This window comes from Micropterus dolomieu, linkage group LG04 (assembly GCF_021292245.1).
Source record: "Micropterus dolomieu isolate WLL.071019.BEF.003 ecotype Adirondacks linkage group LG04, ASM2129224v1, whole genome shotgun sequence".
NCBI classification, from domain to species: domain Eukaryota; kingdom Metazoa; phylum Chordata; class Actinopteri; order Centrarchiformes; family Centrarchidae; genus Micropterus; species Micropterus dolomieu.
In genome coordinates, this window is record NC_060153.1 from 9,106,848 (window position 1) to 9,133,902 (window position 27,055).

A 27,055-nucleotide genomic window follows, 5' to 3' on the forward strand; every position below is an offset into this window, starting at 1 on the left:
CTCTCTGTGTCACACACACTCAGTCAGTCACTTTCTTTTTTTTCTCCTCCCCCTTGTTTTTGAAGAAACCGAGGGGGATCACTGATGTCAAAGTCAAAACCAAGAGCATTAAGAAAACTGGCGAAATGCAATACAGCTGCAATCCGACATGACGCTAGAAAATAGGGCTGAGGAGCAGAAAGCCTCTCTCCCGTATTCCCAGGGCGCGCAACTGCTCCCGGCCTTGGCTTTGATCTCTTCAAAGCCTCCTGCCTCCTACTAGATGGAGAGTCTTGGCTGCTGCTCGTGAGCGCTGGAGAGAGGCAGGGAGGGAGGTGGGGGTGTTTTTTTTTGGGGTGGGGGGGTCGTCTTTTCCTTTCCAGGGCTGAAATCAATCACTGTGCCGAGGCAATTATGTGTAATTCAACCCCAGCCAGATTAGTGACTCTTGTTACCTGAGCGACCAGAGCTCTGTAATCTGTGAGACACACCGGCCTCACCAGCAAAGGAGTAGCCAGGAACAGGCGAGGGCACTTGAGGGAAAGGAGGGGATCGAGGGGAGAGGGAGAGGTGCTGAAAAGCAGGCTGCCATGCTGCTGTCCAGCAGAGCAGAAAATCAGAGTACAATGGAGTAATTACACTTGCAGATGTAGCCATATTTATGACGAGGTGGATAGAGTGAACAGAAAGAATGACGAGTGCTGATTGCCATGGAGCTTGCTAGTTAGTGTGCTAACGAGCCAGATCCCTTTTTGTGTTAAAACATGTGCATAATGTCACCTCCACTGCGCTTCCAGTCCTCCCCCACCATCCACCGCCCTGTCCCCCCTCCAGTGCCATATCTCTATCCCTCATGCCCTCCACAGTCGGCTCCGAAATGCAAGCTTGGCCAAGGCTCCTGCCCCAGGCGCCCAATTTACTATGGCTGGAGAAAAACTCAGTGGCCCCAAGTCACAGAGGAAAACAGCAGAGCTGAATGCTGCTCTTTCCCTGCTGCTGCAGTTTGTCTGATCTGTGCAACTGTTTCAGTGTCTTAACACACAGCAGTGTAACAATTTACACCCTTCTGCTTTTTTTATGTGGCTTACTGAGGAGATTTATCCCAATTATGTTTGCTCCTAGTTTAGGCAAATGTAGAACGTGGTAGGAGTTTGATGCTCATGACTAATACCACCTAGCGTACGTTATGAGATTATTCATTTCTATGACTTTTTTTTTTTTTTTTTAAGCTTATGATATTTTCGTGTGGGTTTTTAGAAACAATTAATTGGGTTGAGGGCGGAGGAAAGATTGCCGATTCACATGATTGGTATTTAATTGGAAATATATGATTGCATGGGCTTTGATTCTTCCATTGCGCTCGGTCTGTAAACGCTGATGTCACAGGGTTGAGAACAAGGCTGTGTTTTTTTTTTTTTTCCTTAGCAGTCACTTGATGCAGGATGATGAAACCCACAAAGATATCTAGCAAGAATGTGTTTGTTCATCTGATGAGCTCGCCTTATGCTCCATGTTTCTTTTGATCATCGGACTGCTTGGTTGGTGATGGAAGGCACTTATTTTTCTCATGGGATGTACACATTGAATAAATTAGATATACCGTCCTGTTATAATAGAACATAGTTGATCAGGACCTTGATGTCTGCAATAGTTTTAACAAGGCAGGATGACGGGGAAGTAGAGCTGACTCTAAAAATATAAAGGTCACGCTGAATGGATTATGTGGCATCAATGGAGCCACCGTCCAGCTCAGCAGGAGCCCTTAAATCCACTAGCAACCATAACCCTCGGCTCAGGGGCCAGGTGACGCTTTTCATGTCCTCCAATGGAGACACATCACAGAGGCCTCCACCACTTTGAGCTGCCCGTGATCAAACAATGCATCAAAACATCAAATCAATCCACCCCCACTGTATCCCTATCTTTTGAGATGAAAGATGGGGGGGGGGGTGTAAGTGCCCCCCGCACGTCAAATGTACATCTTCAGTTCTCCCATCACAACAGTGACACTCCTTCCATGTTGAAGCAACAATATGGTGATAAAGTTGTGCTTGACTTCTATTTGAAAAGTTTCAACAGTTGTTAAGTGAAAGGTGAAAACAGGTTATTATAGTCTCTATCTCTTTACAACTCTAGGGTTACTGTAGACCAGGGGTTCTAAACCTTTTTGGCAGTCTGACCCCATTTTTGAAGTTGAAAATATTTTGCGTTTGATTTATTGATTTATTTCGCAATTTTTTGCAGTGAGAGGTGCCTTTTTTAAAATTGTATTCTATTGGCAGTGAGCGTTCTGTGTGCTGTTAATGACCCCTGGACGCCTCGAATTTTGACCGCTTGCTGCGCCTTGCGTTTTTGAATGAGCGCCCTGGGCGCACGTAGTTGAAAAATATTCAAATCGTGCTCGACGTCATCCGTGTTTTTTCCCATTGTCCAATCTAATGAATGGAGAGACGGGCCCTCAGTTGTGCTGACGGTTTACAGTTCCTTGGATTGTCCGAAGACTACAACAGTTTGTCCCCGACTCATCCTAAAATAAGACTGGAACTGAGATGAAGCCCCTAACCCAACTTGTAGGCTACTACCAGTGGTGTCTCCCCTTTCTGAGGGTCTCATGCGCCCACACGGATCTCCCTTTCCCTGTCTCCTGTGTGTTTGAACACCTCACACACTCAAAACGGTGACAGAGAACACGCTCTCCGTTTGTCTATTTTTTTTTTTTTTTTTAAAGCAGATGTTTTAGCAACAAAAGACACAGACCTGTGAGTTGTGATCAAGTTTCTGCTAATATGACTTAGCGGCAAACCAAAGATTACAGATCGCTGGTGCTATAATCTTTGATTAGACTGACAGGACAGCTGATTCAGTAGTTGCCTAGCAACATTAAAATAACTCTGGTCCCGACCCCCAGGTTAAGAACCACTGCTGTAGACTATCCTACTATGTTAGATATTTGTACTTCAAGCTGTTTTAGTCATAAGTTCTGCAAATGCGCATGAACGTGATCACATGCAACTCAAGCGGAACTTTACATTAACTTGTGATAACGTAAAGAAACGGTTTCATTCGATGATCCACTTGTTGACTGTAGAAACCTCTAGCTATTCATTTTCATTACATAAAACTAAAAATCCTTCATTTACTATGTCTTGCATCAGTTTGTGAAGATTTCAAGTTACACATTAAAGATACATCCATGGTTGTCAAGTGTCATTTTGACATTTGCTTAAGTTTGCAGTCTAGAAATATTAAAGATCTATTCGCATTGCTTGATTAATCTGACCAACAGTCCAAAACCCAATGATATTCAGTTTACTATAGTATAAAAAAAAATTACCAACATTCAATCCTTACATTTGAATGTTTGGCACTTTTACTTGAAAAATTAGTTGCCAATAATTGTTTTAATAAATTGAAGGACAAAATAAGAAACTTCAAAAATGTTACAGCACATGTTAATGTTTATTCAATCTAACATACAAGTTGCTTAATAGATTAATTAGATTATATTAAAACATGAGCGGTCTGCAATGAATAAATCCAGCTTGGAGCCGAAGGACAACCACGTGTGTGTTCATTGTATGGCTTATCTTTCAGATGTGCGGCATCAGGTGCACGAGTGTACCCTGTAATGTTGCTGTAACCATATGCCCTGAGCCTAAGGAGTCCCTTTTGTGCTCCAGAAACTCACTATTACCATTTCTTTAGAGGTATCAAGGGATAAGCAGACGTTGTCCGTTGCCATGTTGTACATGGTCATTGTTTTGTTTGTATTAAAGCCCACAAAACCCTGCCACAAAGCTAATTGATGGGGTGGAGTTTTCATGTGACCGTTGAGATCCTTGGAGAGCTTCTTGAAGTGTTCCCTGCTTCTGTGGGGATGGAGAAAAGCCATTTGTTCGGAGGGGATCAGATTTGAATAGCTTTGTGCTTTTCATTCAGATCTTAACAGGGGTGTGTGCGCCTGGCTAGAAAGAAACCCTAAAATGTGTGGTTTGATTAATGACTAATTCCAGGCTGAAAAGCGGTTGTTGGTAGTCTTTACCAGTTAATCTCTTAAAACGTGGAATCACACCCAAACAGTGGGCTGCTGGTATTGTTGTATGGTCCAAAATGTGAATGAGGCGAAAGGTTTGCAATGTGTGATCCACAATCATGAATGCTTCTTAGCACTGAGGCATGAACCTTGCCTCATTATAACCATAACCAAAACGATCATAATTTGTAACATAGAGAAAAACGTCGCTTTGTCTGGGTGCTTGTCTAATTATGTAAAAAGATCTCTTTAGAAGTGAAAAGAGAACAGGACTTGTATCTTCTTAAGCGCAATGGTACATTGAGTTCAAGAGACCATTGATCATGTGACCATGGGGTCAAAAGTTCAGATCAAGGCCAGAGCAGAGGAGTCATGACACCTGAGCCAACATGGCTTCATGTGACCTGCAGTTTTCAAAACATGACATAACCTACTTTCCTAAACCCACTTTGTCTGTTTACAAAATGCATACATTTTTCTGTGAATAAAATTATTTGTTCCATTAAGTCGCTCACTAATGCATCAGTATTTTTATTCTTACACGTTATGTTGGTGGGTGTGCATCTGTCTGAGTGAAATAGAGAAGGAAAACTAGGTCAGTACTCTCTACAGCTCAGGCAGAAGCAGCTCTCATTCAAATCACCTCCCCATCCACATTTTCCTGGTGTGTGCCACTGAAAACCTTCCCCGCAAACACAGGCAGCGCCTCTACAGCCTGCTGCTGTCTCTCTTCGCCCGGCTATCCCTGGCTAGCATGCAGTACTAATATTTACCCCTTCCCTTCCGTGGATGGAAGGTGCAGTGTTGCATTGGAGCTAGCTTGGGCTTAGTGAGAGTAGTGAGAGTGAGAGAGAGAGTACTGTCTGTAGCGCTCGTCTCCACAGGTAGAGACACACAAAGACCCCCACCAGACTCTATTTTCCCCCTCAACACTGAGCTCCCAAATCCAAACTGACAGCCATTCATGCCCAGAATACCTGGGCGAAAGCTGAGGGGGGGGCACTATCTAGGTGTAGCAGGCAAATCCGCTCTTGCTCGACGGATCTATGAACCTCCTGCATAAGGCAACTCATCAGCACTTTTCCCCCATTCTGCTCTGCATTTTCTCTCCCTCTTTCTCTCTGTCACTGGTATTGTGCGGTGGCTAAGATTTTAGAGAGCCTGCCACGCAAAGTTAGCTTGTGCTGCGATTTTATTTGTGTACCTCTCTCAGGGCCTTTCGAGTGGTGTTGTTGTTGTTGAACGTGGATGTTGGCACCACTGTGCTGCCTGGCATGAATGTAGCTACTCAGCAGACCAGAGCTGGCTTCTAATGATAAATCATGCAGTGTGTTAATGCAGAGGCAGGGTTGCTATATATAGTTGCTGGAGAGGGATGCCGATTGATACAGGAATAAAAATAAAGTGCACCCCAAACATATTTTGCTTGTGGTCAGCTTTAAAGGCTGAGTTAAAAAATGGGGCCCCAAGATTTACATGCCCCCTTGTTTGAAACACACAGCTGATCAGGTAAATTAGGCAGCTAAAGGCTGTATGACTCAGATATTAACACAGTTAGACACATCGACTCTGTCTAGATATACCAGGTAGCTGTGTTTATGTGTGTTTGTGCTACCGGTGGTGAGAAATGACATAATTCTTCGTGACTGGTGTCATCTAAGGTATTGTTGGGATTTAGTAAGTCTCAATAGATTCAAGGCAAGTGATGGCGCTACAGTAAGCAGCCATGTTCTTTGTGGGGGTATAGATGCCTGGTGGGTGCTCGAGTGTGTGTGTGCGGTCTGCCTTTTGTGTATGTGTTTGCGTGCACTCTCGCAAGCCTGCTGACAGTGGCACTTCAGCAGAATGTTTGCCCTTTCTGCAGTCCTTTGATGTGACCAGGTCTTGCTGTGATAATGAGCCCTGTGCCCCGCCGCAAGGTGAACATCCTGCAGTTCGCCCAGGGCTCTGCCAGAGCAGCGGCCCAACCCCCACCACACACTCTCTGCAAACACAACCGTGGAGGAGCTGACCTCCACTCAGAGCTGATCAACTTCCACGCAGTGTTTGGATAGTGCGAACACGACGACGACGATCCATCATGTGGCACAGACACATTTCAAGCTCAAAATCTACACCTGTACTTGAATGCATGGTACTTATCACATTGGGGCCTGGCAATATGGCTGAAAATGGTGATCAAGATCTTTCCAAGATAGTGATATATTACAATATGTATGTAACATCACATAGGAAATAATTAATTCTTTTAAGTACTGAAAGGATTAGTAGGATATGTTGACATTCTATAGTTTTCCTCAAAGGCCAAAACAGACAATGAATTAAACTACTAACAAGTGATTTCTGAACATGTACTGATGCATGTTATTCCTCAGTGCCATAAACCGTCTAAAAACGATTTAAAAAACACATCAATTAGCCAAACCAGAACACTAAATGCCAAACCAGTTGCTGTCCAAATTGGTGCACTGGGTGACTTCATTACAACAAACATCGGCACTGCTGCCGTAAATGCTCACTAGAGTACCACATGTGTGTTCATTTGCCGTTGAACTACACTGCCCAGCAGTTTTAGGAAATGAATCAGCCTTATTTTATTATTTTTTTTTTTTAAAAAGGCGTTTTTTAAAAAAGATTTACATCTTCAGTAGGAACGACTGGGCTTGAGAACCAAAGGCAGACTTTTGAAGAAAGTATTATGAGACGGACTTGCATGTTCCTAGTTTTGGTCTTTTCATGGGATTTGTTGACGATAGCAAATGTAGACTGCTGCTAGCCGTATCTTATGTTGGACTGATGTGTATTACACCAGACAAAACTGTTCAACCCTTGCCCAACCCTATACCGCAGCTTCTTATTCAAACCTTCATGAACTCTTGCATGTCCTTTTTCAAAATCTCCACTGTTTTAAAGAGACTGGCTCTTGTCATATTACTGTCTCTGTTTAGTTCGCTGTGGCTTGACAGAGAAGAGAGACTGGATCATTTTTAATGTTCTGTTGCTCTTCCCTCAGTTTTTTTTATATTTCCGCGACATATAGAAGAGAGAAGAAGAGTTGAACACTTTAAAAAAAAAAAAAAAGGCGGATAAAGTCTTTTCATTTGGGGCAGGCATATTTCACACAAATTATCTTCTTTGCACGTTCAGAATGTCAGTATGAGAGCTAGTGTGATTGGTTTGCTTGGAGCGCACACTGTTCATGCCAACTGAAGGATGATGGGTAATCCACCTCGTCCTATTCAGTTGTGCTTGGTGGTGGTGGGGAAACAAGACAGTCAGCTGTTAATAGCTCCTTTGTGTTCACATGTAGCACGTATGTGTTAAATTCATTAAACGTGCGGTTATCCCTTCGCCATGTACCATTAAAATATTTTACAGCATGTCTATTTGCCTTTTGAGTGGGTGGGGTTATTTGTGTGAATTCCATGTTTATGCAGTGGCCCGTGTCAATCATGTGTGTTAATGTGAAGTGTTGGCTTATGCATCTGTGTGGGTGTAACAGTGGTATTTAGAGGGCAGTGTAACAAGTTTCCTCGCATGATAAAAATGTGCTGCAACTCAGCCACTAACACCATAACACTGCATACAGTATGTGGTATTATATGTGGCCTATTTTCACTATCTAAGTAATTCATCACACACCATTCTTCTTTAAGTTTGTAATATACTTTTATACCTGTTGTGTTCTTCCCTTTTTAATATATTTATTTATTTATTTATTTATTTATTTATTTATTTACTTTTTATCAACTGGCCTCTGCCTTTGGGGTTGCTGCCTCTCTTCAACCTCTGGACTCTTGACTAGCACGCAGGATTTATGATTGAAATGAAAGAAGGAGGGAGAATAAGAGACGGGGGGGGGGGGGGCTTCACAGATGTAAATTTCTCTCCAGGGCAGGCTTTTCCTGTTATTCGTAGCCTCCTCCACTCCTGTCCCTGTGGTTGGCTTTGCTTGTTCGTCTCATTACCCCGAGCGCGTGGCGCTCCTTCACTTGCTGGGGGCCCGGCTTTCTTCTCCATTAATTGGGTTTCGTTACATTAAGCCCCCTGGCCAAGGGGCCATCCTGCTAATAAAACATTCCATTTTTAGCACTCCACTCGAAGCTGGTGGGGTTCAACCCGCTCTGCGAATGGTAATTGGTTATTTATTTAAGCTTCCTCAGGTTGGTCTCCACTGGTTTTAGTAAAGAGAAAGGGGAGGAGGAAGGTACGGTCCCTTTTTCTCTTCTGTGCTGGAAAGCTACTATGGGAGAATGTTTGCTCTCTTTTGTTGGGAAAAGGTTGGACAACTTGCACACAAACACACCAGACAGTGAACACCTGGTCTGAGGGTGACTCAGTAGGATTTCAGTATGGGCACACCCTTACTTCATGCTTCAATTTTTGGCATTTACAGAGGCTTTCCATCTGCATTGTGTCTTCTTTATGATCACATTGAGAGTGGATACAGTAGCCAAAAATGACAAAAACAATTGGAGCAGGGTGTGTGCTCTCTGCCAGTTATTCGCAGTTGAGAATCGTGTGTCTATTTTATCGGAAATTTACGGAAAACTCTTAATGATACTGTTTGCAATCGCAGAACAATTTCTCATCTTTTTTCTTCCGGCGAAATCCTGGGACGTTTTTATTTTTTTGTCGCACCCGTACAGAAAATCCCATGAGTACGTGAGGTTGGGTTTTGGGGTGAGAAGGGCTTCTTAGTGAAAAGATTTAACAGCATGGGAATCCATAGCCACCACTTGAGCTGCCATCTCCCCAGCTGTTTGTGAAACACCTCACATGGTTTCTACACACTTGATTGTAGCTGCAGGCGCGAAGAGTCCTCATTGCATATAAATTACAGTAGTGGGAAGTGATTATTATAAAATTCTCGCTTTCCCTTTTTTCCACTCCACTCTGCAGAAGTGGTTTAATTGAGTGGAGTACAAAAGCTGTGCTGTTAGGGGAGAGAGGGAGGGAGATGCTAAAAAGGCTATATTCCAGGGATAGTTCTTGCATATACCACATAGAGACACATACAAACACACACTCATGCTCCGAAACCAAGTCAGAATACAAGCTCAGAGACACCGGCGTGCCGTCAGAAAAATCCTCCCTCAGACAAAAAACAAAAACAAAAACGAAACGTCCCATTTCCCTTCCCCACCCCCAATTTCAGACAGCACGCCAAGTCACTGGCTCCCCGTGCTGAAACACACTGGAGTGTCTCCTCCATGGAGGGCTCCTTGCCAGCTCCAGTTCCGCACAATGAATTTCTCTTAAAACCACATCTGAGGGGTTCTTTAGAAGGGCTGGCCAAGCCTGGATATGAAATTCCAAATGGAACGTTTTCTTTTCAATCCTCGCCGCCTCTCCTCTTTCGCTCTCCCTGAAAAATATGAATAGAAAGATCCTAAGCCTATTATTTCTCCTATACAATGAAAAGGGACCTCCAATATGGCCGCCCTCCGTCGCAACACCGTTGCTGCCGTTAAGGGCTTTTAGAGTCAGGATGGGGATGAGAGGGGATCAAATTGTAGCAACGTGGCGTGACCCTCACAGTTGTGGTCACTTGAGTGTCTCCAACTACTTCCTCCAGGAAATTGGTAAAAGGGTGTTGTGCTTTTTGTGTGTAAACTTTGCCAAGAGCCGCAAAGTGGGTGCAGCAAGCCAACCAGTCTGCACCTGGAAGAATTTAAAATGGTGGCTCCATGACGGCGGTTGGCATGTAATGACCGTAACTTTAAAGTGAAATAGTCAAAACGTGAGAATTGTACTGATAGTTTACCTCATCATACTGTATGAATGTTTGAGAGATATGAAGATGTAAGCCCAAATTACAATTTGTTGCTCTTCCTTTCTTTCCAAAGTAAACCAGGGTTAGTTATGGCATGCAGTTTATGTAAATATACACCCAAATAGCCATAAATTCTGTATTTGTCACAGAGGCCTGCAGGTTTTTCCTTGGTGGATTTTATCACAATGTGGGCAGTATATTAAGAAGTTGAAAGAAATGTGATTTGACAGCTGCAACTGGGAAAAGCAAAAAACAGGGCTAGTCTTCTATGGCCTCTAGCTTTCTTAAGTGCAAATGAGTCAATCACTATTTCTATTTTTCTGCTGTGTGTGTGTGTGTGTGTACAATTATGAGAGACTAACTGTGTGTTGTACAATTATGAGAGACTAACTTTGGTTTTACACTGGCTTTTTCTTTTTCTGTTCTTCCTGCTATAAGTTGGAGAAGACTTCCAGCTAAAATGATCATCTCTCAGGTTCTTGTCTCATTCCCACAGGATAAAAAATGGGAGTGGAGAGGCGTAAAATAATATGGGTGAGAATGCTATCATTTAGCCCCTGGTGTATGCATGTTAGCCTCCTTACTAAAAAGCCCTCCCGTCTGGGGAATGAGGTCTGACACTCCCACACTTGCAGATTATCCCGTCACCTTTGACTGTTGTTGACTGGGGTCAAAGAACCACACTCACCTGAGCTAATGTCAAAAAGTCTCAGCATCTTTGTGGCTTAATTCGTTTTCAGGCAATGTTTGTGGTGGTAAGTGTGCACAATCTCAAAAGGTACAATGTGTACTCTGCTAGACGATGGCACATAAGGCTCATATCAGGAGAGGAACTGGGAAAGAAACTGGCCCTGGGAGATGAGATTCCCCGCCCGATAAGGAGTCTGATGCAGATGACGCGTCATGTGGCTGAGGATACAGAGACCTTTTCCGACACACACGCATACACCACACATACTGCCCTTTGTGTTCCCAGTTAGTACGTTCCCAGAAGAGAGTGGGGTCTTAAGTTGAGACCGGTGCCAGTCTGCGAGAGGTTCAGAGAAAAGCAGACATTCCAACCACCCTTGTGTCCAAGGGGGGGGTGGGGGGGGGGGGGGGGGGGGGGGGGGGGGTGTGTGTGTGTGTGAACGCAGAAGGGGCACCAATCACCACTTAGCACTGCAGGAATGTCACCTTGGCGGACACCTCACTATGACAACGAAGTGAGAGCTAATAAAGAACGGTCCCTTGATTATTTCATCTTTCCAGAAATGGACGCTCCAACTAAATTTAGCTGAGTGTCTTCAACAACATGATTAATCAGGTGACTGTTCCCGTAAGAGCCTCTGATTACATTTTCATGAAACTCTTTGATTCAAAGCTTGTGGGAGTCGTTTGGTGTAAGACGTGTCTCACCCAACAGTGAACTGATGTCTCTCCGATTAGCCGTATATCCCGTGGAGGTGATATTTTGACTCCAGCTCAGCTCTGGGCTCAGATTGTGAATAGTAGATTTAGCATGGCTAAGCATTACCATGTGTTCGGTGCTGCTGAAGCATGTAAGCGCTGCTGGCTGGGGGTTGGGGCCGGGTTTTTTTGGACCTGGCTCGGTCTATTTTAGTTGTCAGGAGGCAGGTCTCTCTGAGTCATCCGGGGATGGGGGGCCTGTGGCCAGGCCACTGTTGACGTGATTACCCCTGCATTAAGTACAGCTGCAGACATCTGTCTCACTTGCGCTCTCTCTCTATAGCCAGCCCCCCTTCTCCTCCTCCTCCATCGCTCATCTCTCCTTCCCCCGGCTCTTGCTCTGTAATGAACTCCCCTTATTCACCAGCTAATGACTGCCTTTGATCTCCCGCCTAAGACCTGTGCTCTAACTCTACCCTCTCTTTTCTCTCCACTCTCTCTGCTCTATCGCTTGTTCGCTCCTATTCACTACAGCTCTGCTTGCGTCTTTCTCTCTTTTGCTGTCTCAAACATGCTCATGCACTTCTTTTGACTTGTTTTTCCTCCTTCCTTCAGGGAATAGGTTTTTTGCTCCTGCTGACCGAGGCTAAACAAAGTTTTGTGCAGGGCTCAGGCTACTGAAAAGAGAAGAAATTTAGTTTATCGACCATACTATTAAGCTTTGCCCACATCTGCAAGGAAGCAGACCACCCGCACTATATGTGCCGGACCAGTCCACGGATCATGTGGCAGGGAACGGGGCTATATAGCGCATGGAATAATGCACTTGAAGCTCATGTATAATGTCATTGCTCTTTCATATAGTTTTTGTTGTATTTTTCTCCACAGTCCAACAAAGTCCCCGTGGTGCAGCCGTCCCATGCAGTCCACCCACTCACCCCGTTGATCACGTACAGTGATGAGCACTTCGCCCCAGGCTCCCATTCTGGGCATCACCCCCAGGATGCCAACAACAAACAAGGTAGAAACCAAGCAAATGGATCAGAACGTGACACAAGACTCGCAGCCCGTGCAGCAACTGTGTGGCAGCAGGTTTGCTGTAATAGAACTTTGTGAATGATCAATGTTTCCAAATATTCTGTGTCATCCTCTTGCTCTACAAATTGCTCTACAAAGTACATTGACAAAATGATCCATTTCTCATCTGAACTACTTGAGTAAGAAAAAGTCCTACTAATTAGGGATGCACCAAGATCAATTTTAATTTCTTAACTTAGGGTATATTCCGATACAGATCCAGTACCAGTGCTCTCTTTTTCCCCTCCTCAAATTTAATTATTATCTAAATCACTGGTTGGAAGTCATAGTGATCTTATTTTTTTTTTAAACTAACTTAACATGAGGTCAGGGACTGCTGTGAGACTAAAAACGTAGATGGCAGCCTGGCATCACTGATGAAGATAACTGATAGTGGAAACACTGGATTTTATAATAACATTGATGAAGAATTTAATGTAATCAGTTACATTATGGCTGATATGTTATATTGATATTATAATGTGCTGCAGGCTATTTGCATGTTACTCCCCAATAGGGCTTAAAATGAGATGATGAAGAAACTGGCACTCAGAGGTTTTACACATCACTCTTAGTGTGATTTATTTAAAAATATTGCAGTAATGCAGTGAACTCTGTCTGCATTAAACTAAACCCGCATACCTGGGTTGGTGGTGGGTTTTTTTTTGTGTGTGTGTTTTTATTTATTTATTTTTTTTACATCCCTATCTGCCAACACTGTCAGGAATCAATGGAGACACACAAACCAAAATGTGTCACAGCAAAGTCATCGTTTCCATCAGCTCCTAACATGAACTCATTTGAAACAGCCCGTGGGACGGCGTGCTGAGCTCTGCTGCCCTTTCCCTCTGCACTCTTTGCCTGTCAGTAACAACATCAAGCTACAGCCCTGACAGCTGCAGAGGAGCTCCTCAGCAGTTTGGATGAGCTCCTCAGCCCCGCGCAGCTGGAGACGTTGGCAGCTTCTCACGAATGTGAAAAGACGTGGGCCTTGCATAGTTTTGTCCCCGCACCTTTTCCCTCTTTTCTCCTGGCTTTCTTCTCCTGCGACTGCCAGTTGAAAAAGAGGAGAGGGGATCAGACAGGATGTAGGCAGTGATGATGAAGATGATGATGATAAAGATGAGGCTGGGAGGTTCTGAGGGACCGGCTATAAATAATAATGTAGAGCTGAGCGCAAGAGTACACAGCGTAGTGAGATGAAGGGAGTGAGTCATATAAAGAAAGTGTGCTCCACATATGTCAGAGGAATCATGCATCAGGCAAATTTTGTAGAATATTTTTGTAGTGGAAGCAGGAAAGAAATGTGTTGACACGGAATTGAGCAATAAATACACTGTGCGCACATGCACACATTAGATTTCAGATATTTGCTGTCATGTAGTCATGTAGGAATTTTACCATTCGTGTTGGCCTTGCCAGTCCATTGAGATCGACCAAGTTTCTGACAAAAACTGAAGAGCAAAGACCACTGGACCCCCCCCCCCCCATTGTATTTGATCTTTGCACTCGCAGCCCAACAGAAATCCATGTCTAAGCGATCCAGTTGCAGAATTGGCTGCAGGAATATTTGTGTGTGTGTGAACCAGCAGGGCTCAGCTGAAGATGTGTGCGCGCTCGCTCTCTCTCTCTCACTCACACTCACACGCACTCACTCACACTCACACACACACACACACACACACACACACACACACACACACACACACACACACACACACACACACATCGACCAATTGCTGCTCTGCCTTCCTCAGTGGGCTCAGACTTTGATCTGCTCGTTAATTATGAAAAACAATTATGGATTTTCTCATTATGACCTCTAATATGCACAGGGCCGCAACCAACGCAGGATGGAAGGTTGAGCGGGGGGGGTTGAACAGGTTACATTTAAACCGTATGGGTTTTTTTTGTTTGAAAGAATTTAAATAACATGGGAACACTAATTTGAATATAGATTATTTCCTGGTTTTACACAGAATGAATTGTTTTGTTTGTGAGTATGAAGCCTCATCGGGTGTCAGTAGGAACGTGTGAATAGGCAAGTGAGTAATAAGGCACCTTGGGGGTGTGAGTGACAAGGTTAACACGCTGGGGCTGTCTCCACCTCCCTCGCCGCCTCACCCCTCTGCATCCTTCCCTTCTGCCCTCCGGAGGGCCCTCAGGAGTGTTACGTGGTGGATTAGCGGGCAGGGGGTAGTGGTATGCACGCTATGAATCCAGCGTTGCAACATTGGCTTTGGAGATATAAGCCCCCACTCGCCCGGCTTCTCTAAGGAGGGAGGCCCCTTTAGACCACAGCCTGGAGAGAGAAAGAGGAAGAGAAAAGATAGAGGCAGGCAGAAAAGGCTGGCTCCAACAGGGATTAGAAGATGGTGCTAATCTGGAGGCATTTGCCCTCTTTTCTTTGTGTGTGTGTGTGTGTGTGTGTGTGTGTTTGAGCACACATGTAGGCACAATGTGCTTGTCTGTGTATGAACAGTATTTCAGTATTTTCCTTTCTACAGACTTTCAATCATATTATTACTTACTCTGCTCTAAAATGAAAAACAAATGGACAAGAATACATGTCGTTACAGATTTTGATACCTTTTAGTCATCTTACAACCCCGTTCCCAGTTAAGTCTTCCCAAAAAAATAAATAAATAAAAGGGTCCCCTCGACCTTGAAAACCCAGCAGGAGCGGGTTAGCTGGAGATGGAAGAGCTTAGTCCTGAAGATCCACCGACAGTTAGCCCAAGTCAATCCTGTGTCTACAGGGAGAGCTGCAGCCTCTGCCACAAAGAGGAGGCCTCAATTAACCAGCTTAAAGACGCTGAAACACATAGAAAGGACTCCAGCTAAGCAGGGGAAATATTATCCTTTTCTTACTGGTTGATAATGTGAGGTCAAGAAGCATGTTGAAGCCCTGACATGTGCACTGTACATGACTTGTAGTGAAGCAGGATGGGAAAGGTGGGAAGGAGTAATAGGTTTTAAACAAAAAAAATCTTAACTGAAGGTCCAATGCTCGCTTTTTTGGGAGTTTTTAACTGTAGCTCAGTCTTCCTCAGCAGATGGAGTTTGCCACCTTTTCCTCTCCCGATACAGACTCTGATACCTGAACTCGTTGTATCTGCCAATACCAATCCAATACCAGTGCTCTCTTTTTCTCAAATTTAAAATCTATATACCTTACTGTGTGGAACCACTGAAATCATATTTACTTAAAGTAACATGAGTCCAGGGATTGATGCGGCTAAACTTGACTGAATGAATGTAACTGATTGTGGAAAGTATTTAAAATCTGCACTGACATTGACAAAGAAACTGTATGTATGTAATATGGGTCGGTCACATCATGGATGATACCCGATGCTAGGGCTGAACAGTTAATCAAAATATGGCCAAGTGCATTACCCAAATTGTAGGAACTGGATGTAAAGGAACATGCTTAATTGGTACAGACGCCAGCAAAAATTATCTTTTATAATCATTATCATAATAATTTTAATTAATAAGGCCAGAGTGGGGCCTGACCTGCTTCTGGGATCAGTGCCTCCCAAGTTTTGACTGGGTATTGTATTGTGATATTTTTTTAGATTGGTGTCTGAGCGATACCTGAGTTTCATCACCAGTACCGATAACATAAACTTTTTTTTTTTCTATAAACCCTTTTATGCTGTTCATTTAAACTTCTGGATTACAGTATTGTTTAATGTTGCCTTAACCCCAAGAACAGCTGTACAGTAACGTTATAAAATGGTATACAAAGTCATGACTTAAATCAGGATATGTCTGATCAAAGAATATGCAAGACCTGACAAAGCATTCAAAGCTAACTTTTTGTAGTGTACATATATGATCGGTTGTGTTTTTATTTAAATATTTTTCTTTGTGCTCACTCAAATGTTCTTTTGTAGTGCGTTTTATAATGACCCTGATGAAGGCCAGAAGCCAAAACACCCACAATAAAGTTGGTCCCACAATAAAGTTGTTCTTTATACTACAAGTGATGCTGTAGTATGTGTTTTGCCACCTTTTATAACTTTTATCACTTGCCAGTTTTTGATACTCAGTGCTACAGGCACATTTTGATTGGTACTTAGAGCCACAGGATGCAGATATAATTGTAAAAACTGCATCAGCTATCCAACTTCAATACTTTCTGACAGTTGTGTACCATTGTTGTTTGTCTAGGAATGCAGAGGCATCACCCTGGACCAGACATGCCCAACTTCTACTCCCTGTCTCCTGGAGGAGTGGGGCAAATCACGCCACCGCTGGGATGGTGAGTTAGAGACAGGCAAATGCATGCACAGTTGATTCATGTAAACAAGGAGCAATTACTATTGAATCAGATGCACACGGATACTATACTAGCTTTGTGTACTGAACTGAGGAATGGTGGCCTGCAGCAGCCTACAAGGGGAGGTCTGCCTCTGGCTGCTGCGGCTTCAGCCACACCGCTCCTCTGTGTGCCCAGCACATGTCAAACACATCACTGCATTCGTGCCCCTGCATAACCATATGGCTGCTCAAACACCATCAAAGCTCCCTGGAAGCACTTCTCTCTCTCAGCCTCACTTCATTTTTGTGACATTTGTGACATATCTTTTTTATTTTTTGTATACTTCTTTCTTCCTCTTTTGACTGCATCCTTGTCGCTGCCATTGCGCAAAATATCCTGCCCTCGTACTTTCTTCATCCTCACTATCTCTTTCTCCGTCAACATGATGTTTGTAAAGACAGGCCTTTAGGCATACACTGAGTGAAGCCACATGTAAGGCGACGGTTCAAGCCCAGACTGTTTCCCCCTGCATTCCTCCTCAGACCCACTTCAAAAAACCTACAGTATATTAGCCCATTTGTGGATGTAGGAACTTTCCCCCACTTTTTCACCTCAGGAACCTAGTTCTGATTTTGGATCCCTGGTCATAGTTTTTACCCCACAACAAGTCTCTCGGACTGAGGAAGCCTTGTGTTTGCAGTACAGAACATTGCTGATCAGTAAATTTCAGGCATCACAAGAATCTTTTTATTTATTTATTTTTTTCTATTACAAATACTTTTAAAAACCAGCAACCATTTGACTGAAACATAACCACAGCATGATGAAGTGAGTGTTGAAATAAATGCCAAAAAATGGAACAGAATGGAAAATGGAGATGGAGATATTGTGGACCCGCTGATGGACTGATGACAAGAAAAAAATCTATTTATTATTTCAGAAGAAGAGTCTCAAAGAGTTTAAGAAGCTGGCCAGGAAAAGAAAAAGCATATCTAAAGATTTCCTCATGTTTTACAGAAATGTATATTCAAAGCAACTCTGAAGAAAACTCAAAAGAATAGCAACAGATTTTAAAAATACTAAAGACCACAGTTTCTCTGTCAGTTCCTCCAATTTAGCCAGATCTTCATGGGTCTTGAGTTGCAGTGTGAAGGCCTACACAAGCAATGTGTCATAGAGTGCAAAACAAACATGTAAGTTCCCATGTAGTCATATTGAGATGGTGCAATATCTCCTTGTGACCCCTTGTTACAGGTTGCATGTTAATGTGTTGCGAGCAGTTCATTTAAATAATCTTTAGAGGCCTGAAAAGGCTATAGTGCAGTATTCCACCAGAAAGAAGCAAATATTAGTCCAAAACATAAATGTTGCGTGTAAGCAATTTTTTATTTTATTTATTTTTTCCTACCTCTTGCAGAGGCAGCTTTACATGTGGTCTTTTTTACTGTGTCCAACATGATATTTTAATTATTATTGACTGCTGTCTGTAAGCCGAACTGCCCATCTGGGACATTAAAGTTTTACCCTACTCCGTTCTACTGAAGTTGAAAAAATTGTTGCTAAAACAGATCTAGAGCTAGAAGAGTGAAAATATTTTTCTAAATATTATATATCCATAATATCTAAAATCTAACATCAAGCAAACACATACGTGTGGATGGATTTCTCTCCTTGTCTGTGTACGCTGTTGCAAGTGTGCACCTACTGTCACTTCTGGGTGTTTTTTTGTTTGTTTTTTTTTCTCTCTCACTTAGATGACATTTAGGGGGACCCTTTTCATGTTACTGTCCTTTTTCGCTCTTTAATTAATCAAAGTCTGCTGTTATTGCAGGTTCTCACACCACATGGTGCCCGGCCCCCCAGGTCCCCACGCCACAGGGATCCCCCACCCGGCCATCGTCAACCCACAGGTCAAACATGAGCCTCTGCATGAAACAGATCTCATGCACATGTGAGTCCTACAAACACAAAATGCCTTCACAAAAGACTCACACACTATTTTTTTTCCTTTTTATTAAAAGCACAAACTTCTGTACCCCCCTCTATTAGCAGTTTTCTGACACTACATACTTTCAGGTATTGGTGTGCTCCACCACTACAGTAGACCATTGCTGAACATACCCCCTGTCATAGCGTTGTTCTTAGTCCCTTGATGTGAGAAGATAAGCAGCAAGGGCCCGCGCTCTACTGATAACAGGCCTATGCTTCATTTGGCCTCAGGGATCACAACACACTTAGCCAGCAACAGATAGAGGTCCTAGATTAGGGCTGGGATGAACTGAATTCACATCCCAAGTGTGTGCAGTGGGGAAGTGCTGAGAGCACCCTGAAGTGGTTATCACTGATATTTCCATTATTCATGGCCATCCCAGTACCAAGATTGTGCTAGTATCAAAAAGGTTATTAGAAAGTAAGTCAGGAGTGGGAGCAACAGTGTCTTTGAGTGGTTGAGCATTTGGTTTTAAGCGATTGCCAATGTGCTCTGGACGAGAAGGTTTGGTTACGATTACTGGTGAAGTAATCTCTCTGCATGAAGGGCTGCGACTGTGCAACTGCACATGATTAAAGAGGCAGGGGGCCAATGGTGTGGCAACCCCTCTCGCACTGCCTCTCTATTGCTGAGAGCAACCAGAGCCTCGCTGCTTTTGTTGCACCACAATGGACTTCTTGTGTTGCTTTTGCTCTTACATTCTCTCATTTTTCTATTTTGTTTCCACCTCGTCTTTACTTCCCTCTATGTTGTTGTTGTTTTCTGTCTTTACAGGAAACCCCAGCACGAACAGAGGAAGGAGCAGGAGCCTAAAAGACCGCACATCAAGAAGCCACTAAACGCCTTCATGCTCTACATGAAAGAAATGCGTGCGAATGTGGTCGCCGAGTGCACGCTGAAGGAGAGTGCTGCCATCAATCAGATCCTGGGGCGAAGGGTAGGCACACCTATCTCATTGTCTTTGACACTGAAGCTCATCTTTGTTGATTTTGAGGTAAATCACCAAGAGATCACAGTTGAAGCCACGGCCCTAAAGAGGCTGTATGGACTGACTTCCCAGCCCCAATTAGTTTTAAAAAAGTAAAAAGATTCCTTCTCTCCATTAACATACTGTCTTTTATGAACTAGTTGTGATTATTGTCATAATGATTGCCCCAGCCAATTACTTCTCTCAGCAGCACAGATACAGACTGCCTATCTAACTGACATTTAATCAAATTGGCTTTAATAAAATATGCCTGGATAATGGCATGGTTGGAAATGACAAAATTTGTTCCTTTTGAGGATTGGGAAAAGAGTGGAACCACAGAGCCATGTTAAAAGCCTTAACGAATAGGCCTAGTGGTTGAGGCAGCCAGCCACAGCAAAGCCTAGTTTGTGGCCTGCATAGGGTAATTGCTTGCTGACATAGTTTTGAATAAAAAGCGCTGCTAAATTGGAACCAGTGTTTGATATGAAATCAAAGTTTTTTTTTTTTCTTTCTCCTTCTCTTCTCTCCCTCTCTCTGACTCTTGTACATGTTAATCTCTTCATCATGTGCCCCCCTTACACGTTAGGAAGTTGAAAAATACATTTATTTTTTTCTCTTTCTGCCAAAACACCAGCAAACTTCTCTATGCAGGGAACATGCAAGTGCATGCCAGTAATTGACTGTATGCTATTTTTTCCCCTAATCTCCTTTGTACTGAAACAGTGGCATGCTTTATCTCGGGAAGAGCAAGCTAAGTATTATGAGTTAGCCCGCAAGGAACGGCAGCTCCACATGCAGCTCTACCCAGGCTGGTCTGCTCGAGACAATTATGTAAGTATCAACAGAACAGATTGGCAGAGGTGCGCGTGCGTGTGTGTATGCTGATTTTATGTTGTTTATGTCGGCGTTACATGTCTTGTTCTTTAAACAGCACCCAATAATGACACACGCTAATTTACACTAGTCGGCTCCATGCTAATGGCGACCATTTGGGGACCCCTTTGTTTCAGCCTAATGTGTAATTCATAACTGGGATTCGCTGTTATATTACCATCCATACTAAAATGGATTGTAGTATCATGGACATTATTGTTGCCACAGTGAGTGAAAACTGCCTGGTAATGGCTATGCTAGTCTTTGATGTTCTATATCAGCATGGAGCTGATGGTCGTAAAAAGCACCTGTTACGACTGAGTTGAGGAGGCTGGATCGTACATACAGCATTGAGCAGCAGCAACCTTTGCTCCTGTAGCTGCCCATTTTGTTTATGAATGTGGGTGGTTCAGCTGGATTTAAGATGCAGTCTGTTTTTTGGTGTTTATTACTGTGAGCGTGCGCGTGTGTGTGTTTGTGTATTTGCATGGAAGTTGTCATATCTGTCTCTTGTCTATGTGGTGTGTATGAATTTGTGTGAGAGAGCACCAGCCTTTTATTAAAAGTGTGGCTCCGGCACTCACATTCACTCCACCACCAAAGTGCTTTGTGGTGTTTATCTGCCTCCCCTCGGACACCGACAGCATCCCTCCTCCTTCTGCCTCCACTGCTCCGCTGCCAAAATGCCTCGCTGAGGGGGGAGACAGTTTCACAGCCCTGTTCCCAGTGAAGCACAGTTAAAGATATACAATATCAGCTAGTGACAGTTAGCCCAGTTCCCATTTCATTTCCAGCTTTGTTAGTACAAACATATTTGACGGGTAGGGGGTGAAAAAAAGAGCAGAGGAATGGCTTTCTATTTGGCATACCAGAGAGATAAAGGGAAACGATATGTTTAACGCAAAACATTTCTTACAAGTAAGAAGCGCTATCCTGTGACCCCTCCCACAAACAAAATCTTCTGCTGTACATAGGCAGCACATCATGCCTGGAAACACCCAAAATAGGTAACGCACTGGCATGGAGAGCGTGTAGCATTCATAGTTTTTGCCTTGTACCCCCCTCTCTCTCATGCTTTCTCTCACCCACTCTCACTTAGTCTCCCTTCTTCCCTGTCTGCCGCAGCAGTAGAAGGCAGATTAGCTCATGAATAAGTGGATTAGCAGACTTTGCAGCAGGAAACCAAAGTGCTGCTCATATTTGACTAGAACGACTCGACGCTGCTATCTATACCTATAGTCTCCCCCGTGGGGATTTAGCATAAGCTATAAATCCTTACACACTCCCACCACCTCGCTGGAAAAAGAGTGGCGCTCTTCACAGTCATTGAGCTAGACTAGCCTAATTACAGTGAGTATTTTTGATTGCACTCCATGTTAATATTTGTCATTAGAGGAACTTCAAAGGTAGTGGAAACATGGCACAGACTGGTCACAGCAGCAGGACAAGCAAGCTCTATTCAGTTAGGATGGTCCCAACTCAAGATAAAGATAAAAAGCCCAAAAAAATGATAAAAAAAGGACGTCCATGTAAAACCAGTTGAAAGCAGGTAGAGGGCACTTAACTTCAGCGCAGACTCTTGCATGGTCCGTCCCTCTCAGCGTGGTAGTTTGCAGTGGAGTCTGGAGTCCAAGGGATGCTGGTTGGATGCCCAGCAGGGGATGAGTGAACATGGCAGTCAGCAGCAGGATACCAGAGTGGTCTAGTGAGCGTGAGTGCTGGAGCCACACTTTATGTGTTCCTCTGTATATTTTTTAGGGAAAGAAGAAGAAGCGGAAGAGGGAGAAGATGCAGGAAACAGCCACAGGTAAGCAACGATCCCCCCAGTTCCTTCTCTTTTGTTTTTTTTGTTTTTTTTGTCTGTTGCATCTTGAATTTGTGAGTTGCACCATTTTTCCATAGATTACACATCATCTTTTACAGTAAACTGCTGCATTTTTACTAAGGCACACTCTGTAAAGCTGTAACAAAACAACAAATCTCCCAGTAGAACATGCCCCTAAAAAAACTGGCATGTAGACGCATACACTAACCAAACTAATGTCCTCTACTGTCCTCATTCTGGCTTCAGTAGACTGGCTTGATTCTGTGCAGGCAGCACAGTTCTTCACTCAGTTTTCTTATAGACTTTCTTTGTATACATCCCTCCATCCATTTGTCCCTTACCCCTCTCTCATTCCCTGTCTTCACATATTACACCTACTTTGGGATTAGTCTGTCCATTTTATACGAGTCCTTACCGATTCTGGGCTTTGCACTATTTGTTTGCCTGCTGCTCTACAGTATGTCTTTCTGCTGACCTTGTTTAGCTGCGCTTATGAGCCTCCTCCTCAGCACTGCCACTGTAATCCATTGAGAATTACATCTTAAGTAAAATGTCAGTATTTTGGGGGGGTCTGTACACTGTGCAGGCCAGATGGATGGTAAAGATCTATACCGTCCAGATACCTCAAATTTTATTTTAAAAAAGATGCAATTTTCTGCAGGTACAGGCCAGAGAATGAAAACGGCGTACATCTGAGAAAAATGGTAAGACAAAACCTCTATCCCCTCAATGTCTGATTAGTTCACTATATGTCAAGTCTTTTGAAACTGCTAAACACTGACTTGAGAGTATGTATTCACAGACTAATCCTAAAAAAGGTCCACCCTAACCTTGCCATAGTCATTGTGTCAGCGGTGTTAAGGCCTGAGGAGGGATTGTGTTTTGTGTGCGGAGTGTGCTCAATGGCCTCACCACAATAGGCATTGGATTTTCTGTGTGTGTGTGTGTGTGTGTGTGTGTGCGCCGAACTTCTCAATCCAATGTTTTTGTGTTGTGCACTGGTTGGATGAAAGGTCGGATGTTGTGTCAGCAGTTTATGGCTTATTTTTCTTCAATCATGAGTTAGAAAAATGTCCAAATAAAAAAAAAAAAGGGGGGTTTGAAAACTATTGCTTAATAAATCAAACATCCACTTAGTGATGTCTAAACATGGACTAAATAATACATCTGAGAACAGTTTTACTAGCCCAGAACATTTTTTTTTTTACTGCTGGTTTAAAAAAAAAAAAAGATTTCATCTCATTCCCATATGGACTACATGTGTTGTTGTCTCTGCATCTTTGTGAAGCAGAGGAGGATTCAGCAGCTTGTTTGGCAGGAACTTAATGAGATGCTATACCGTAATAAGATTTCATGGTATCTGGGGTTTCAGGGTGACTATAATGCCTATATAACAAAAGCACTCCGTAGTCGTCTTTTTTTTTCTTTGGTAAATGATATGTTGAGATTAAGAATATTGATTCAGATGACATGTCAAACCCTCACTGAACTGTCACCTGCCTTTTTTTGTTGCTGTTTAAAAAAAAAAAAAAGGAAAAAAAAGGATTAATGTTCCCAGTATGTGGCAAAGGCAGCTCTGTTTTCCCTCTTTCAGTCTTCTTTACTCTCTCTGGATCTTTTCTGCTTTCTCTCTCCTTCCCTTCCTCTCCCTTGCCTGTGAGAGTCTGGCAGCATCCTGTTGTTCCACTCCCTTTTCGGCAGAAAAAGCCGGGCAGATGTGACAAATCTGGTCTTACTTCGAAATCACCCCAACCAAACAAAGGTTTTCCACTTGATCGATTCCTGACCCCGGTGGCTCTCTCTGCGCCCAAAATTGGGCCGCTTTTTTTCCGCCTTTTCTTTTTAACGCCACAGTCGGCTTTCAAAGCGCAGAGAGAGTGAGCGCTAAAAAGCACTTTATCTCTGATCCAATAATTAGCAGCGCCTAGCCGCAGCGGGATGGACACCCTTGCTGATTCTCAGTGACAGCCTTAAACTAATATGCATAATACCAAGGATACTGCCACAACTCCCCAAGCCCTCAATTTATGCAGATCCCAAAGAGCTGGATTGAGGTTAGCTCGGTGTAGACGCCAAAAAGCATCTTTAAATGAAGTCGTTTGTCTATTTCTTTTCATCTGCCCTAGCCTCTACCCCATCTGTCTCTCCTCTATATGAAGAATCTGAAAGGAAATTTGTTAATGAGTTAAATTTTGAAGACACAATTCGAACACTTTTTTTGTATGATGGTTCACACGCAGTGAACATTTGCTCCGTTGGATTATATTTTTAGCACTTGTACAGTCATAATGAAGAATATTCAGCATAACGGATGGAATTGCTTCAGTCTAGGTAGGTTTTAATGAAGGGGGAAAATGACTAAATATGTTCATATTATCATATTTTATGGCTTGGGTTGAGTTTTTCTGCCTGTGAGGCAAACCAGGAGTTGAGTGTTTTTCGAGTAGTGTTTTATGGTTCGCCATTGGTTCTCTTTTGTTATCTTTAGCATGTCAAACACTGGGCCCGCCACACAGCTGGCTCTCACCACAGTGGAACAGCACTCTGAGAAGTCATTACTCTGACAATGTGAAATGAGGGTTTCCGTCTCTTCCTCCTCGTCACGCCATGCCTGCACTGGCTGGAAATGTGCAGTTCTGCTCCACCTTCCTTCGCTGTTTCTGTGCCATCTTTATTTTGTTTCTATCTCTTTCGCACTTCCTCTCGCGCCGTTTTAGCCTTTTGTCTGACTAAAGCACGCCAATTCACAGCCTTTTGAGATTCCTATCTGGCTGAGACACATACATGCCCTTGAGGCTTTCTGCTGTTTCAGCCACTGCACTTTTTTTTTCACGGTGGGGAGACTCTCTTAACAAAAGTGGCCTTTTAATCTGACTAGAGTGGGCCATGGAGTTGCAAACACTTGCAAACTGCCATTAAACTGCATGTGAGTCATCTTGCTCAGACTGTTATGAGGGTGCTCTTTTGATGGCAGGCAAAATGGATGTATTTTAAAAGTCAATTTGCCCATACACTTGTGTGTGTGTGAGGTTGTGTTTGTAATCCTGCGATCCAGGATATCTTGGTATTGGTAACTTGGTATCTTGGTTTTTAAATGATGCTTTACAATTGCTAGTCTGGTGCGTGCGTCGAAGGTCATTTCTAACCACAGGTCCTGGTCCAGAAACATGAAAGGAAGTGTTGTTCAAGTGGGGGCTTTGGTGGCTACTCTCTCTGCTCCCTCCTCTCTGTCTCAGTTGTGCCCCGGCTCTGCTCCCTCTGATGTGTGCAGCCAGAAGTCAGCTGTCAAAAGACTTTGTTGAGCGAGCAGGGAAGACGAGGAGGAGGGCATGAGTGCGTTTCGGGGAAAGGGAGGGTAAGAAAAGGGCCAGAAGAAAATCCCTCATTCTCTCGAGTTCTGAGTTTACCCAATCTCACTCGACTGCCACTCATCCTTCAGTCTCCATCCCTCATTTCTCTTTTTTTTGTATTTGTTGCTCTCATCTTCTCTCTCTGAAACCTTCATCACTCTCTGCACATTTCTCTGTCTCTCCAACACACACACACACACACACACACACACACACACACACATCTGAGCAGCCAGCCACACTTTTCGCCTGCAATTAAGCAAGATTCAGTGTCTGCCTCTATTTCCCGAGTCATTTCAATTTGGCACCAAGCCTCTAGGCCACTGCGGCACAGCCCAGTGCCTCCACACCCCGCCTTATTAGTGACCTGGGATAATTGGGGAAGGAATCCGAATCACAAAAAAAAAAAATGACTGGGTTTCACTCAGCGCACAGGAGATGAGAGGATGTTTTTAAAACTGTACTTCTTCACAAAAAATATTAAGAAAGAAAGCAATAGTTATGAGTGGGAGGTGGGGGAGAGAGTTTTGGGCTTAAATCTGAGTTACGCCCCGGCTAATGTTTCTGCGGGTAGGAAGTAGAATCGGAAATGTTCACCCCCGCAGTCCTCCCGTTCTCTCACTCCCCTGACCTCCACAAAGCCTACTCTGTGAAGAAAAATGACCCTCTCAGCACTTAGTACATGGACTTCCAGAGGGTGGCAGTGTGTCAAACTCAGTGTAATTGAAGCTCGCATATGTGGTTTTAGCTCAAAAGTACAAATCTTTTACACTGACGTGGTTGTGTTATCCTGGCCTGGTAACCTTATTTGACACTTTAAGAGAGAAAAAAAACATTAAGTGGGGGGTATAACCCTCTCTAAAGGTCTCTGTTTACATGGGAGAGAACGCAGCTATAGTGCTCCCACTGTTTAGACTGGGGCTTGAAATTTGTTTTGATTGAGTCATGGGCCTATTGTGTCGTGGTTTGGCCAGCTGCAGAAACAGTATGAGGGTCCAGTCTCTTGTTTTTTTGTGATGTCTTCTCCACTTCCTCTCTTTCTCTCTCTTGGTCTGAACCCCCCCTCCCCCCTCACCCCTGTGGCTCCTTGAGGCAGTGCAGCCCTTTTTCAGAAGGGGCGGGAGTTATGTGGCCTCATAAAACACTGCCCTCGTGAGATGCATATCTCTGAATGAAAGCCCCCAGGTAACACAGGGGCACAGACAGGAAGAGGACAGTGGGGCTTAAGGAAGCGGTGTTTATTTTTATTTCACTCTTGTCAGTCTGGCCATTGGAAAACCTCTCCCTCAGCTCAATCTTTTCCCCCTTCTTTCACTAATTTTGCCTAATTTTTGCCTCTTTACTCCCTTCTTTCCTTGCTCCTCCTTTTCCTGCTCCTCTCCTCTGTCCTGACTGGTGAATATGAGTGGCGGTGGGTGGAGGCCTTTGAAGCGAAACCACAGCAGAGGGAGCAGTCATTGTAAGCAGTCACCCCCCCCCCCCCCCCCCCCCCCCCCCCCCCCCCCCCCCCCCCCCCCCCCCCC

The 27,055-nt window shown here is 43.8% G+C and overlaps 1 protein-coding gene across 7 annotated transcripts in view; it reads left to right on the forward strand.

The window, feature by feature from the left end:
- Window positions 1–27,055, forward strand: part of lef1 (lymphoid enhancer-binding factor 1) — a 44,423-nt gene that overhangs the window by 11,770 nt on the left and 5,598 nt on the right. Inside the window, exons 4-10 of one of the 7 annotated variants that reach the window (XM_046048447.1) lie at window positions 12,066–12,198; window positions 16,425–16,524; window positions 18,356–18,475; window positions 19,280–19,451; window positions 20,208–20,315; window positions 22,125–22,164; window positions 22,844–22,886. In XM_046048447.1, coding sequence (XP_045904403.1) covers window positions 12,066–12,198; window positions 16,425–16,524; window positions 18,356–18,475; window positions 19,280–19,451; window positions 20,208–20,315; window positions 22,125–22,164; window positions 22,844–22,878 — 708 coding nt within the window. In that variant the 3' untranslated portion in view covers window positions 22,879–22,886. Of the gene's footprint in view, window positions 1–12,065; window positions 12,199–16,424; window positions 16,525–18,355; window positions 18,476–19,279; window positions 19,452–20,207; window positions 20,316–22,115; window positions 22,165–22,843; window positions 22,887–27,055 lie in introns of all 7 variants that reach the window. The other 6 variants (XM_046048444.1, XM_046048443.1, XM_046048446.1 and 3 more) reach the window with 6 other exon arrangements.